Source organism: Nothoprocta perdicaria, unplaced genomic scaffold, assembly GCF_003342845.1.
Source record: "Nothoprocta perdicaria isolate Ctin4 unplaced genomic scaffold, notPer1 scaffold_50, whole genome shotgun sequence".
In the NCBI taxonomy this organism is placed as follows: Eukaryota; Metazoa; Chordata; class Aves; order Tinamiformes; family Tinamidae; genus Nothoprocta; species Nothoprocta perdicaria.
The window spans coordinates 3,919,202-3,931,719 of NW_020455755.1; the positions used below are offsets into that span (position 1 = coordinate 3,919,202).

At 63.6% G+C, this 12,518-nt stretch overlaps 1 protein-coding gene across 1 annotated transcript; it reads right to left on the reverse strand.

The window, feature by feature from the left end:
* Positions 1-2,487: 2,487 nt before the first annotated feature.
* Positions 2,488-8,773, reverse strand: LOC112954692 (apoptosis-inducing factor 3-like). The gene is made up of 18 exons (XM_026047946.1): positions 8,712-8,773; positions 8,294-8,403; positions 8,097-8,206; positions 7,802-7,846; positions 7,639-7,720; positions 7,401-7,513; positions 6,901-6,987; positions 6,361-6,452; positions 5,991-6,121; positions 5,291-5,406; positions 5,060-5,131; positions 4,722-4,785; positions 4,234-4,310; positions 4,045-4,162; positions 3,568-3,666; positions 3,073-3,148; positions 2,637-2,741; positions 2,488-2,530 (listed from the first exon to the last, which is right to left on the reverse strand). Exons 1-18 carry the CDS (start codon positions 8,771-8,773, stop codon positions 2,488-2,490), a joined length of 1,602 nt encoding a protein of 533 aa, XP_025903731.1.
* Between the last annotated feature and the right edge of the window lie 3,745 nt (positions 8,774-12,518).

Here is a 12,518-nt window from a genome sequence, read left to right on the forward strand (position 1 = left end):
GGCTCCCGCCGCGGACGCCCGGGAGGTCCGCGGCTGCCGCGGAGTTTCCCGGAATTCGCTCCCTGCAGCGCTGACAGCGCCTCGTGTTCCCGGAGCGGCGAGGCCGCGGGGACCCCGGGTGCCTCCTGAGCCCGTCCCCGGCGCCCGGGGAGGCTCCGCTCCCGGAGCTCCCCCGTTGGGCGCTTGGCGGCCGCCCCGGTGGCTCCCTTGGCAGGTGGTACCGGCCCGCGGGGGCTCCCGGGGGAGCCGCCACCTGCCCGGGCGGCAGCAGGGCCCGCGCTGGCAGCTCCGCTCCCCGCGGGAACAAACCGCTTATCTCTGTTTTTCCAGCAGAAACGGCCTTGACTTTTTTTTAATTTTTTTTTTCTTTTTCTGCCCTCTCTGTGCGTGTTGCTGGTGTGGGGCGTCTGCCGGGGCTCGCGGCCGCCCCGGGGCAGGGGAGCCGCGGGGGAAGCCGCCGTGGGGCAGAGCCGACTCACGCTCAGCCCCTGTGCCGGCCCTGGGGGCGCCCGGTGCCCCGGCCCGTGGGGCGGCCGCTCCGCGTGCCCGTCCCGCGCTCGCTCCCGGCTCTGACGTGTGTGTTTCTTCCCCAGCTGGCGCCCCGGCTGCCGCGCTCCTGGCTAACAGCACCAGTTCTTCAGTGGCAAGCTTTATGTCCTTCTCTAGTAGCTAAAGCTGCCAGTTGAAGAACTGTTGAACGTAGCCACTCTCTTCTTGTGCCCGGGCTGCCGGACGTCGCCGAGATCCGTGACCCGCACGAGCGAATCGGAGGCACCTGATGGACAGACCCGTCTGCGGGATGAGGATGGACCCTCCTGCGAGGAAGAACCTGGAGCCTCGGCTGTGGGATGCCCCGAAAGCCCCGGGCTGCGCAGTGGGCAGCGGGGCCACCCCCGCGGGGTGACGTGACGAACTGGAGGGACATTAAAGGTTGCTCCGCTCTGCACGGCACCGGTTAGGATGTTTGCTAGTGGGCGCTGTGCGGAGCTGCGCGGCGGGAGGAGGCGCCGGGTGGTGGGTCAGGAGCCGCAGCGCCGAGCGCCCCTTCCCGGGTGAGCGGGGACGGAGCCGGGGGGCAGGAAGGGGCCGGCCGCGGAAGCGGCGCTGCGGGCCGGGCTGGGTGTGGTGGAGCCGGCGCCGGGGCTGACTCAGGGCCCTGTCACGCACTGCCCTGGACGGCTCTTCCAGGAACCACTACCCGCCGGCGCCCGGAACCGGCAGCGCCGGGCGCCCCGGCCGTGCATGGAGCGCGCCAGGCTGGGCAGCACCGCGGCGCCTCGCTGCGTGCTCGCCCAATTCCCGCCGGTGGCTGGGGATGATGCAGCAAAGCTCCCCGTATCCCTGGGCACGGGAGCACATCCCAGCCCCGGGCAGCCAAGGAGGTTCCCTGGGAGCCTCTGTGCAACCGGAGGCTCCGGAATGCCCATATGGAGCAGGACAAGGCCGTGCCCCCAGCTCCCGGGCTGCCCTGGTGGATGGGAACCAGCATCCGGATGCTGCTTTTCAGCCCGGCTTGCCAGCCCCATCCCTGCCCATCCTGGATGGGAAGGAGGCTCCTGCGTTGCACTGAGCCTGCACAGTCTCAGCTGGGTTCCCGGTCCAGGTTCCAGATGCCCGGGGAGGGATCGCTGCCGTGTTTTGGCACGGGGCACTGTGCAGCGCGCGGCCTCATGCCCATGGCTGCCCGTGGTTTTGGAGGGAGCACCTCCCATCCCTTCCTCCGAACCCTGCTGCCTGTGGGGTTCCCTGGCTGCTCCCTTGGGCACGTTGATGGCCGCCAGGTGTGCTGAGTGTTCTCAGTCATCGTCACGCACCGAGCAGAGTCACGGAGCCCACTCGGATCAATTGCTCTTGGGAAGGATCATGGCAAAACGCCCTCGCCTTGATCCGGAGCCAGAGATCCGGATCTCCAGTACAGCAGCTGCCGCGGGGCAAGCCCGTGCGGAGCGGCCGGCGCCTGCTCGGGCCGCGCACGGAGGGGCACAAGGAGCCGCTGCACCCGGGCGAGCGGCTGCCCAGCTCCTGCCGCCTGCCCCTGCACCGGGACAGGTGCCCTTTGGGATGAGGTGCCGGCTGCTCCTGCGCATGGGCTGTGCAGCTCCTGGCTTTGGGAACCGCTTCCCTCGCCACGGCTCTGTCGCTGGGATGAGGCGCTGTTGGGAAGCGCGAGGTCAGCGTGACCGGCGTGCCGAGCGGGAGCCGCCCGCCAAGAGCGAGCGGGGCAGAGCCGCCCTGCTCGTGGCCTAGGGCCTTCCCTCTCTGCCCAGCTCCGCAGCAGGGCCCGGGCGTCCTCCCCTCGTGCACCGCAGCGGAGCCCACCCCAGCAGGGAGGGCAGAGGGCTTTGCCCGCCTTGCTTGGTGGGCAAACGGAAAAGGCAGGAACGGGGATCGGCTTCGGTTGTGCCTTTATTTCTCCTGTGCCGATGGGAGGACGTTGGGTGTGACGCGAGTTGCTCCGCGCCATTCCCGGCCGCGTGTGCCCGGAGCTCAGGTAGGTGCCAGCCAGGGAATGCTGTTGATATCACAGGCCCTGGCAAGCAGAGGAGTGTTGGGGAGCTGCAGTAACGTCTCAGCCCTGTCGCTTGGCCCTCTGCTCGCGCGGGGATGCGGAGCAGAGTGGCCCGGGTGTCGCTTACTCCGCTTCATCTTTAGAGATCTGTTTCCCTGAGCATAAAACTTCAGCGATGAGGGGCACCATGGGGTCGCAGTTGAGGCTGGCAGCCGCCACCACGTAGCCGTCTCTGGAAGGGGAAGCGCAGGAACGTGCATCTCCCCGGAGCAAACACCCCGCGCGGCGGCAGCGCGGCCGGTACTGGGGCACGCACGGGCACTTGCTGCAGGTTGGTGGTGGTCACACAGCAGCCCCACGTGTGTCCCAGCTCCCGGCATGGCCGGCCAGCCTTAGCCCCGTCCCATTTTGCTCCTTCCCCCCTGCCCTGTTGCATTTTCCCCTCCGTGAAGCTGTTTCAGCCCCATGGAGCTGAGTCCCCAGCCCGAAGGCTCCGCGGGCAGCGCCAGCCCCGTTCCCAGCGCGGCTGCGCCGGGGTGCGCGCCGGCCGCAGAGCCACCCACTTGATGTAGAAGACCAGGAACCTGCGGTGCTCCAGGCTGCCCTTCACCACGGTCTCCGTGTAGCCCTTCCCGCAGCCTGCGAGAGAGCACGGGCTGCTGCGGGAGCTGCAGCGCGGAGCTGCCGCCGGCGCGGGCTGGGGACACGGGACGTGGCTCTGGCTGGGGGAGGGCCGGGACAAGGACCAGGAGGGGTCTGGAGGCCCCAGGCGAGCAGCACCGGGAGGTGCAGGGCTGTGAGAACTGCGCCTTTCCTCACACTGCAGAGGGAAGTTCTTGCTCCTTTGTGATTTCTAAGCCGCTAGAGACCAGCAAAGGACAAGGGCTCTGTGCGTCTAGTGGGGCCAGAGCTCCAAAACAGAGCTCACAGACCAGTCCAAAGCACGAGCTGCTCCTGTGCAACCACGTCTGCACAGAGCCTGGGCAAGGCTGGTGCTTGCAGACCCGGCGCCGCTGATGCCTGAGCAGCCGGGCCGCCCTGCCTCTGCTCCCACCTACCTGCGTAGCGGATGCTCTTCCCGAGCATTGTGGTCCAGAAGAAGGGCACCGTGCGCAGTTCCTTCGGTTCCTTCAGCATGTTGAAGGCGGCAACGTGACCTGTGAGGGCCCAGCAGAGGTATTTCCATACCTTTCTTGCAGCTCTGCAAAGTTGTTGCTGACTGCTCAGCGTGCCCGTCCCAACCCCACCCCTGCTTCCCGCTGCCCTGAATCACTCGAGCTAAGAGCCACCGTGTGCCCGGATCTGGATTCACTGCCGGTTGGGCCAGACAGTTCCCGGGTCTCTCCCCTTCTCCTTCAGCACATGGGCTGGCTACATGCAGGGCTCCCGCTTTTCCGAGCAGTTTATCCACAAGGACATCGCTTTCTCCCATGCCTTGTGGGGCTCCCCGGGACACCCAGCGTGGGCAGCGAGCGGGTGGGACGCCCGTGTCCTCCCTGGCCGCCCCTTTCCGTGACGGCCCCGCGGCCGCTCACCGTGCGCCTCGGCCACTTGCTGGTGCTGGATGTTGGAGTGCTGCCCGTGGAGCAGAGCGACGGGGAAGGCAGCCACGTCGCCCGCGGCGTAGACGTTGGGCACGCTGGTTCGCATGCGCTGAGGGGCCGAGAAGGCGCTGAGTGCCGCCGGGCGGGAGCGGGAGGCCTGAACCTCCCCTTGGCGCTTACCAGGTCCACCAGGATGGCCCCGCTGCTGTCCCTGGCGATGGAGGTGCCCTTCAGGAAGGCCGAGCTGGGGGACACCCCTGCGGGGAAGGGAGCGGGGCTGCATGGAGCCAAGCGCTGCGGAGGCCGGCGGGACGCGCAGCCCGGGAGCCCTTGGGGTCTGCCCGGGGCGCCCGGAGCGAGGCGGCCGGCAGCAGGGAGCAGCGCTCGGTCCGGCTCATCCGGAGGCCGTAAATCCGGGTCGGGTAGCAAAGCGAGCTCTGAGAGCTGCCGAGAGCGGCGAGGTGCCCAAAGCCACGTGCAGGGAGGTGCTGCCCTCCTGCGAGGGGCTGCACGTGGGCTGTGACCTTCTCAGGTGTTTGGGGCCAGGAGGAAGGGCTGGGTAACGCAGTGGGAAAGAGATTGCAGGGAATGACGTGCCCTGGGAACGCACATCATGGAGCGCTCTGGAGTGCTGGTTGCTTTCCCCTCAAGCTGCCCCTTTCTCTCACCTATTCCAACCACCACCACATCTGCAGGTATTTTTGTTCCGCTGTCCAGAACAGCCTCTGTGACCTAGGAAAGGCACAGGATTTATTAACAAAGGGCTGAAAACCCTGCCCTAATTCCCACAGCCTCCCAGCTGCCTGGTTCTTTGCTCCCCTCAGTCCAGCCCTTGGCTTTAAACATAGAAACGCAGGCTGGTGCCCTTTGAGCCCAGAGTTATGTGCTGTGAGGGTCTGGACACGCAAGCAGAGAGACCAGGCATAGACTGTGGCTTGGGGGCTTGTTTTTTTTTTTTTTTTTCTCCCTAAAATTTTCACATCAGGAATCGTGGGGTGTCACCGACCTTCCCATCTTTTCCCTTCAGCTCGGAGACTTCTGCCTTCATGTGAAACGTCACCCCTGCTTCTTGCAGCATCTGCAAGGGGAGCGGGAGCTGCCGTGAGCGCTTCCTAGGAGAGCCCAGGCTGGTCAAGAAGAGCAGCGCCCGGTCCAAAGCCGGGCAGGGAGCTTTGCCGGCCCTTTGGTTGGCGGGGGGGGGGTCTCCGTCCTAGAAATGAACCCCAGATTTCCTAACCTTCATGGCAACGCCTCCAACCTGGGGACCCAGCACGTTCTGGAAAGGGAACTCCTTCTTCTCCACCACGGAGACGGCTGCAGCCTTGTCTGAGAGGAAGGCAGCGACCTCCATCCCTGCAAGGAGAGGACGTGCCCAAGGTAGGTCTGCTGCAAGTAGGAGCCTGCACCCTCCTCCTTGGGAATCTGTTCCCCTTCCAGATGAAGGGAACGGCTCTGATGTGTTGCCAGCACTTAACTGCTCTTCGACGCGTTTCTGGGCTGATATATTTAGCCTCCCCTCCCCAGTTCTCTGTTCTCATGCACTGTTGACCCAGATATTAGGAACTGCAAAGAAAAGCTCCTGACTGGGTGCAAAACAGCCCCCTCATCCCGCTTTACTCCTTCCCTTTCCAGCGTTTCTGGGGAGTCCAGCTCCTCCCTAAGGACCATACCTTTTCACAAGCCCCTTTTCATAAAGACCTTGTCACATTTCCCTCTAATCCACCCCCCAAACTCTTCATAGTTCTCAAAGTCTCTGCCTATCAGAAGAAAGAGCTGCTGCACCCTGGTTAACACCCCAGTATTTACAGGACTCCAGGGAGGAACCAAGACAGGTAACAAATGAACATCCCTTCCCCGAGGGCCCCTCGTTAATCTGCATGCACAGCACAAGTGTCAAGGCTATCATTAACAACTTGATCTCCACCCCAGCCCGGTACCTATGAATGAGGCTCCTATGATCACCAGATTCCTGCCGGCTGATAGCTCTAAGATCTTCCGAGAGTCTTCTGGCGTTTGCAGAAGACATATGTTCTGCAGATCTGCACCTGGCACCTCCAGAGGGATGGGACTGCGAGAGAGAGGAAATCCAGACGTGTCAGGATCGTAAATGAAGCAAGGAGGAAGGGAGGCCCCGTAAACACATGCAATCCCTTTGCCCTCTCCTCCCACCCTATCCTCGCATCCCGGCGCCCATTCCCCTCGCTCTCGTGCACCTCCGGAGAGGCCGCTGCTGCTGAGGAGCAGCCGCCCCGCTGCAGAGCCGCCTTATCCGACCCGGCGCCGTGGTGGGACGTGCCGTGCACTCACTGGCTGCCCGTGGCGATGAGCAGGTGGTCGTAGCGCTGCGAGGAGCCGTTCTGGAAGCGGACCCTCCGCCGCTGGAAGTCCACTGACATGGCCTGCGGGAGGAGACGGGAGGGAAGGATCGGACCGGCAGCTCTGGCTGACACCAGCGCTTTTCCTGCCAGGACAAGCCGTTCTACTCGCTCTGTGACAATCTCCTCGATCTGAACACCGAGATAAAACACGGAGTCTTGGGGTCCTGCCTCTCGCTTCCCACAGGTATTAGCCTTGGGGAGCTCTAAGCACCACAGCGTTAAATCCGGGTTCCTCCAAGGCTGCACAGAAGGCTGGTTTCAAAGCTCACCCTCTTTGCATGAGATGGACACAGCTGTCCCTGCGAGGTGCAGGTAGACCCAAAACACACACGCAGTCCCTAGCGCGGGCCTTGGGGTGCTGCCCCAGAATCAGAGCCCTGCTTGCCACGGCCTTGTGCCACGGTGTGCCCGCAGGCGAGGGCATCCCCTCCGCGCAGCAAGGACAAGACCTTCCGAGCCGCGCTCACACCTCTCTCTGTGTCCAGTGCTCTATGCAGCGAGCGTCAAGGAACTCGGCTGTCCTCAGGTACATGTCCTCAGGCTTCAAGTTCATTTCCTGCAAACGGAACAGAAACGTGGAGTGGAATCTCCCTCCCCGCTGCCAGCGACGCTCTTGCAGTGTCTACAGGCACGTTTGCATAAGAGGTGAATTCTGCCCTGGTGACTCACACTGGCCTATCCCCATCCTCATCACCTCCTTGTCGCCCCCTCAGCTCCGCTGTAGCAGGGAGAACCAGCTGGAGGGGGTAAAACCGCCAGCTTAGGGTGGGCTTTGATCAAAGACTCTCCGGGAGGAAGCAGTGAGATGTTAGCCGGGAGTTAGACCCGCTTTCCTTGCAGGAAAAGATTCCAGGGCTCCGGCGGCCGTGCCAGAAGGGGCCGTTTTGGTGCTCAGCCTGGCTGTGAACACGGCTCGTGGCCCTGGTTCGCGTGGTAGCCGCCGAGCTCCTTCCCATCGCCCGCACAAACCTTGCTCAGTTTGGACTTGTCGTAGGGCAGGTGTTTCTCCCTCGTGGCCATGATGATCCTGCCCGTGAAGCCCTCCTGGCGAAGCGTTTCGGCGCACACCAGCGCGGCCACACCTGGGAGGGACGCTCAGCTCGGCCCGACCCATGCGGGAGGAGGAGGAGGAGGAAGACCCTTCCCGGAGAAGAATCCGGCAGCCCCCAGCATCCATGGGGAGGGCAGAGCAGAGCATGGCACTGACCTCCCCCTAGCAGCAGCACCGTCTCCAGGTTGAGAAGGCAGCGCCTGCTGCTCTCCTTCACCCTCACGCCGCTTTTGAGGTCCTGGAAGGGAGTGGGAAATGCCCAAGTGGTTCCCGGCGCCAGGTGCTGCCTGCGCTCCATGCTGTCGGGTAAGGTCCCTACCTTTATTCTTGCTGTAACAAACACCTTGCCGTCCTTCACGGTTACCTGCAGGGACGAGAGCGGGCGCATTGTGGTGCCATGCTCCCAGTGGTGGCGGGAGCTCCCGAACGGCTCGGCCGGAGCGGCTCTGAGCTCTGGCCGCGCGGAGCCCCGGGATAGGGGTCTGGCCAACAGCGAGTGGCCACATGGCCTGGAGCCTGGAGGGAGAGGGGCCCGGGATACCAAGACCCGCTGGGAAGAGGCTGCGTGATGGAGAGCAGCTCCGGGGAGCAGGGGCAGGAGCCGGGATCCGCACCTGGAAGCGGGGAAGACAGTCCAGGGCTGGATACTCCTCGATATCTCCCGTCCGAACGTCGAAGCAGGAGCCGTGCCAGGGGCAGCGCAGCCTGTTGCCCCTCAAGACCCCTGCGGTTAAAAGCAGGAGCGGTGCCAGGAGCGGTGCCAGGAGCGGTGCCGGGAGCGCCGGGGGGGTCCGGCCGCGGCCGCCGTTACCTCTGCTGAGCGGGGCGCCGTAGTGGGGACACCGGCTCCCCAGGGCGCTGAACTGGGTCCGGCTCCTCACGAGCAGCACCGGGTAACCGGCCACCGTGACCTCCCGCAGCCTGCGGGAGAGGGGACACCGGGCCGGATAACGTGGTTCAGTCACCACGGGAGAGGGGACGGGCAGGTGGTGGCAGGGGGGACGCGGGGCCGGATAACGTGGCATGGTCACCACGGGAGAGGGGACACTGGGCTGGATAACGTGGCGCAGTCACCGCAGGAGAGGTGACGGGGAGGTGGCAGCAGGGGGGACACCGCGCCGGATAACGTGGCGCAGTCACCGCGGGAGAGGGGATGGGGAGGTGGCGGCAAGGGACACCGGCTGGACAAGGTGGATGCCCCCCGGCCTCCCGCGGTGCCGGGCACTCACTCGCCATCCCTGACGTCGTCCTCGTCACACACCTCGGCTGTGACCGTGTCCTCGCTGTCCATGCCCAGGGCACACAGAGGGATGGCTTCCCGCTGGAAAACAAGGGCAAACCCTCCTCGTTAGCACCCTAGCGAGCAGCTCTTTAGGGACTGCGGAGGGCAAAGCCTCCTTCCCTGCCTGTTTTGGAGGGAAAAATAAGTAGATAAAAGAGCGGAAAAGGTGCAGTTTGGTGTTGGCGCTGCCAGGAGCAGCCGCTCGTGCCGGATGATCCGTCAGGAAAGCACTGCCGGCTCCCAGCTCCGCTCCCGCCGCCGTGCGCGTGTCCCTGCCGTGGGAACGGGCCCAGCCGCCCCTTTTGTGCGGGCGGCTGCTCCGGGGAAGCCGGCACCGCCCGGGCAGGAGCCGCGCGCGGGTGGGCGCCGTGGGCAGGAGCCGGCGCTTATCTGCTCCCGGCAATCGCTGGCCACGGCGCTCCGGCGGCTTCGCCCCGCCGCGGGAGCCGCTTGCGAAAGCGCTGGCGACGCTCGGCAGCGGCGACGCCGAGCGCGTGGGCGCAACGCGGCCGCAAAGGACCAGCGCTCGCGTTTTGTCCCCCGTGCACGAGCACCGGCTCTCTGCAGCGCTCTGGGGGCCTGTTCCTCCTCTCCATGCGTCCCTATGTCACTTAGCGTCATTGAACTCCATTTTTTTGGCCTGCAGTCTCTCTCCTTTTGGTGGATTTTAACACAGCGCGAGCGCTCGGCCCCTCTGTGAGCGCTTTCTGTGCAAACTCTGCTTCGGAGCATGTGGACGGGGCGAGCAGAGGGCCGACCCCGGGGTCCCCGCGCTGTTTGCTCGGCAAAGGCGCTGCTCAGCCTTGCGACAAGCAGCGCGCTCCTTCCCCTTGGCCACGGTGCTATTTTTGCAGCTGAGTGGGAGTTGCAGAAACGGGAGCAACGCCTACGCTGTTTGTGTCTACTCTGGTTTTTGTCTCTCTCAGCCAGCATCTGGAAGAAAAAGAAAGAAAAAGCTTAAAATATGCCTCAAAATTTAGGGGAGAAGATTTCCACAGCATGTTTCCCCCATCTCCCTTGCAGGGAACATCCAACCGGGATGCGCTCCGGAAAGAAGCGCGCCACACGGGAACAGCAGCAAACGAAGCTCCTGCAGCCTCATCCTGCGGTGGGCGCAGGAGCCGGGTGGCCGCGAGCAGGGGACGCGCACGTGGGTGCCCGGCGGTGCCGGCCCATCCTCACGGGCATCACGGGGCCGGTGCCAGGGCTGCAGGGGCAAAGGGTTTTTCTCCCTCTCGGTGCCAACGAGCAGCTTTGGGGCTCTGCCTCCTGGCCAGCAGCCCAAGCGTGAGGGAATTTGGCCGCCGAGCAGCTCTGTTGAGGCTCCGTAATTATCCCGCGGCAGCAAGTTCCCACGTGGAGACGCGACCGCGCTTGCCGAGGCTTCCTCTGACTCAGCAGAATGTGTCAGGAGGGGGAAAAAAAAAGGCAAAAAGTGCTGTTTGCTGGAAAACGCTCCCGGGCGAGAGCTGCAGCGCTCCTGCCAAGTGCAGGCGGGTGCAAAGGCTGGGACGGCGCGGGGACCAGCCGGGTGGCACTTGCTTCCGTGCCAAGCGGCAGTGACTTTTGCACTGCAGCTTACGGGGCGGCCGGCAGCGGGGGTGGCTTTTGAACGTGCAAAGGGAGGTGAATTCCCCTCAATCGTCTGATTTCCTATGACTGTTGGTGAAAGGGGCAGCGGGACTCTGAGAGCTCAGCCCATCCCGGAGCGCCTCACAAGCACCGAAACCCCATCCCTGAACATGGGGAGCCTCTGGGAGAGGACCCAGTTTGTCTGGGAGAGACTGGGATTATCCCTAAACTGCCGCGTCTGCCCCGTGGGCAAAGCATCATCGGTGCCAGATGTGGCACAACCTGCTGCAGAGAAACTCCAACGGGGAGATAAGGAAGAGACGTGGTCTGGGGATTTAAAAAACAGCCACATCCCTGATTTACACCCCCGTTGTCGCTGGATCCACTTTGGATCAGCTCTGTTCCCCCCGGCATCACGGGATGCACCTAGGGACGTCCTTGCTGGTTGTCTGGAAGGAGCTGGGGCTCCATGGGGCTGAGCTGCCTCCCTGCGACGAGGGACAGCGGCCTTTGGAGGCTGCTGGAAAACCTCTGGAAAGTGGAGGGAAAAGGGGGAATCTCTCCAAATAAGGTGCAAATGCAGGATCCTTTTCGGAGCAGGGCCCTGGTCCGCCCGGCTCTCTGGCGAGGGAGCAGGGACCTCTTGTGGCAGCGGTGCCGGAGAGCTCCTCATCCCGGCTCCTCATTCCGGCTCCTCATCCCGGCTTCTCCAGGTCTCCTGCAGGCCTCAAGGCCCAGGGCCCATCCCTGAACGGCCCAGAATTTTGGCCTGGCCTGGCAGCAAAGGACATGGACTTGGGAGCCGGTGGCCCTGGGAACATCCCTGGCTCATCCCGCGCTGCGGAGGAGGGCAGGGAAAGCGGGAATACGAGATTGCAAGGACGGGGCTGCCCCATGCCCTCCGGGACCCTCCGGGAGCGACACTTTTAGGGGCTGGAAGCCCCTGAGCCGCAGGCTCCATCCCAGCTTAAATCCCTAAAGCAGCAGGTAAGAAATCCCTGTCCCCAGCCCCGGTCTGGCCACGGGGAGGAAATGGGAGGAGGGATTTAGGATAATCCCCCTTTGATAACAGAGGAATATCAGCGCTGTGGAGAAGCCACGGGACACCCTGGCTGCGAGGAGAAGCGGCACTGGCCTCCTCGCTATCAGATTAGCCCATGGGATCCTTCGATCCCGATACACTGGATTATTTATAATCCTCCAAGCAGTCGGGTCTGCTCATTGCTCCAACCAGTGTCTCCCTGCCCCCCGACCACTGCAAAATTACACCCTATTTCCCAGCTTTTAAGCATGTTCCCGAAGCATGAGGAGCTTTGCTCTCTGGTCAGAATATCTCCCCCTGCCTTGCTAGGATCTGATTCCCCTCCCCAGGAAATCTGCATCCCTGTCTCTTCCCTCATCTATCACTTGCTGATGTTCCTGTGTCCATGCCCCTGCCAGGGCAGCACCTGCAATTTCCAGCTCCAGACGCTCCTTTCCAGAGGATTTCATCCCAAATTAATCCCTGCAAGGAGCGGCAGGCGCTGCCACTAACGGGTGCGTGCACAGTGACTCACGCTGTCTGCAGAGCAGACACGGAACCGGGCACCGGGCGGCATCCAGGCTGCTGCTGGTGGCACCGTCAGAGAGCACTGGGAGAATCATCAAACCATGGGAAGCAGAGAAAAATAATAATAAAAAATAAACCATGTGAGAGCAGGATGAGAGGAGGGGGCACGACAAGCTGTGGGTAGAGGTGCTGAATTGCCACAGGTCCCTTGCAGGGCTGTCCCAGGCCCTGGAGTTTCCTCTCGGGGCGGGTGGTTCAGCCTGGGTTAGGGTTAGGGTTAGGGTTAGGGTTAGGGTTAGGGTTAGGGTTAGGGTTAGGGTTAGGGTTAGGAGGGACACAAGCAGGACATGGAGATGCCCCTTGCTCCAGGCGGGAGCTCTCAGCCCTGTGCTCGTGCCTGCTGTGCAGAGGGCAAGGGCAGGATGATGCCAACCCCTCTGCTCCACATTTCTCCCTCTCTGTGTCCTGTCCCTGTGTCCCGCAGCCCGCTCGGCTCTTTCTGGCACCGCGGTTTTCACAGCGCTGCTGTGCCAGGAGGGAAGCAACCCCCAGGATGCCGCCTGGCCCCGCACCTACGCGGGCTCTCGTGTTTATGGGACTGAGCTTTGCTGAAACCAAAGCACTTAATGGGGT

Excerpts from the sequence above, each read along its gene's own strand:
- LOC112954692 (XM_026047946.1), bottom strand. The coding sequence starts at position 8,773 with ATGGACAGCGAGGACACGGTCACAGCCGAGGTGTGTGACGAGGACGAC. Across the intron at positions 8,207-8,293 it reads CGGCGCCCCGCTCAGCAGAG|GGGTCTTGAGGGGCAACAGG; the intron begins GTAACGGCGGCC and ends TTTTAACCGCAG. Across the intron at positions 7,721-7,801 it reads TTGTTACAGCAAGAATAAAG|GACCTCAAAAGCGGCGTGAG; the intron begins GTAGGGACCTTA and ends ACTCCCTTCCAG.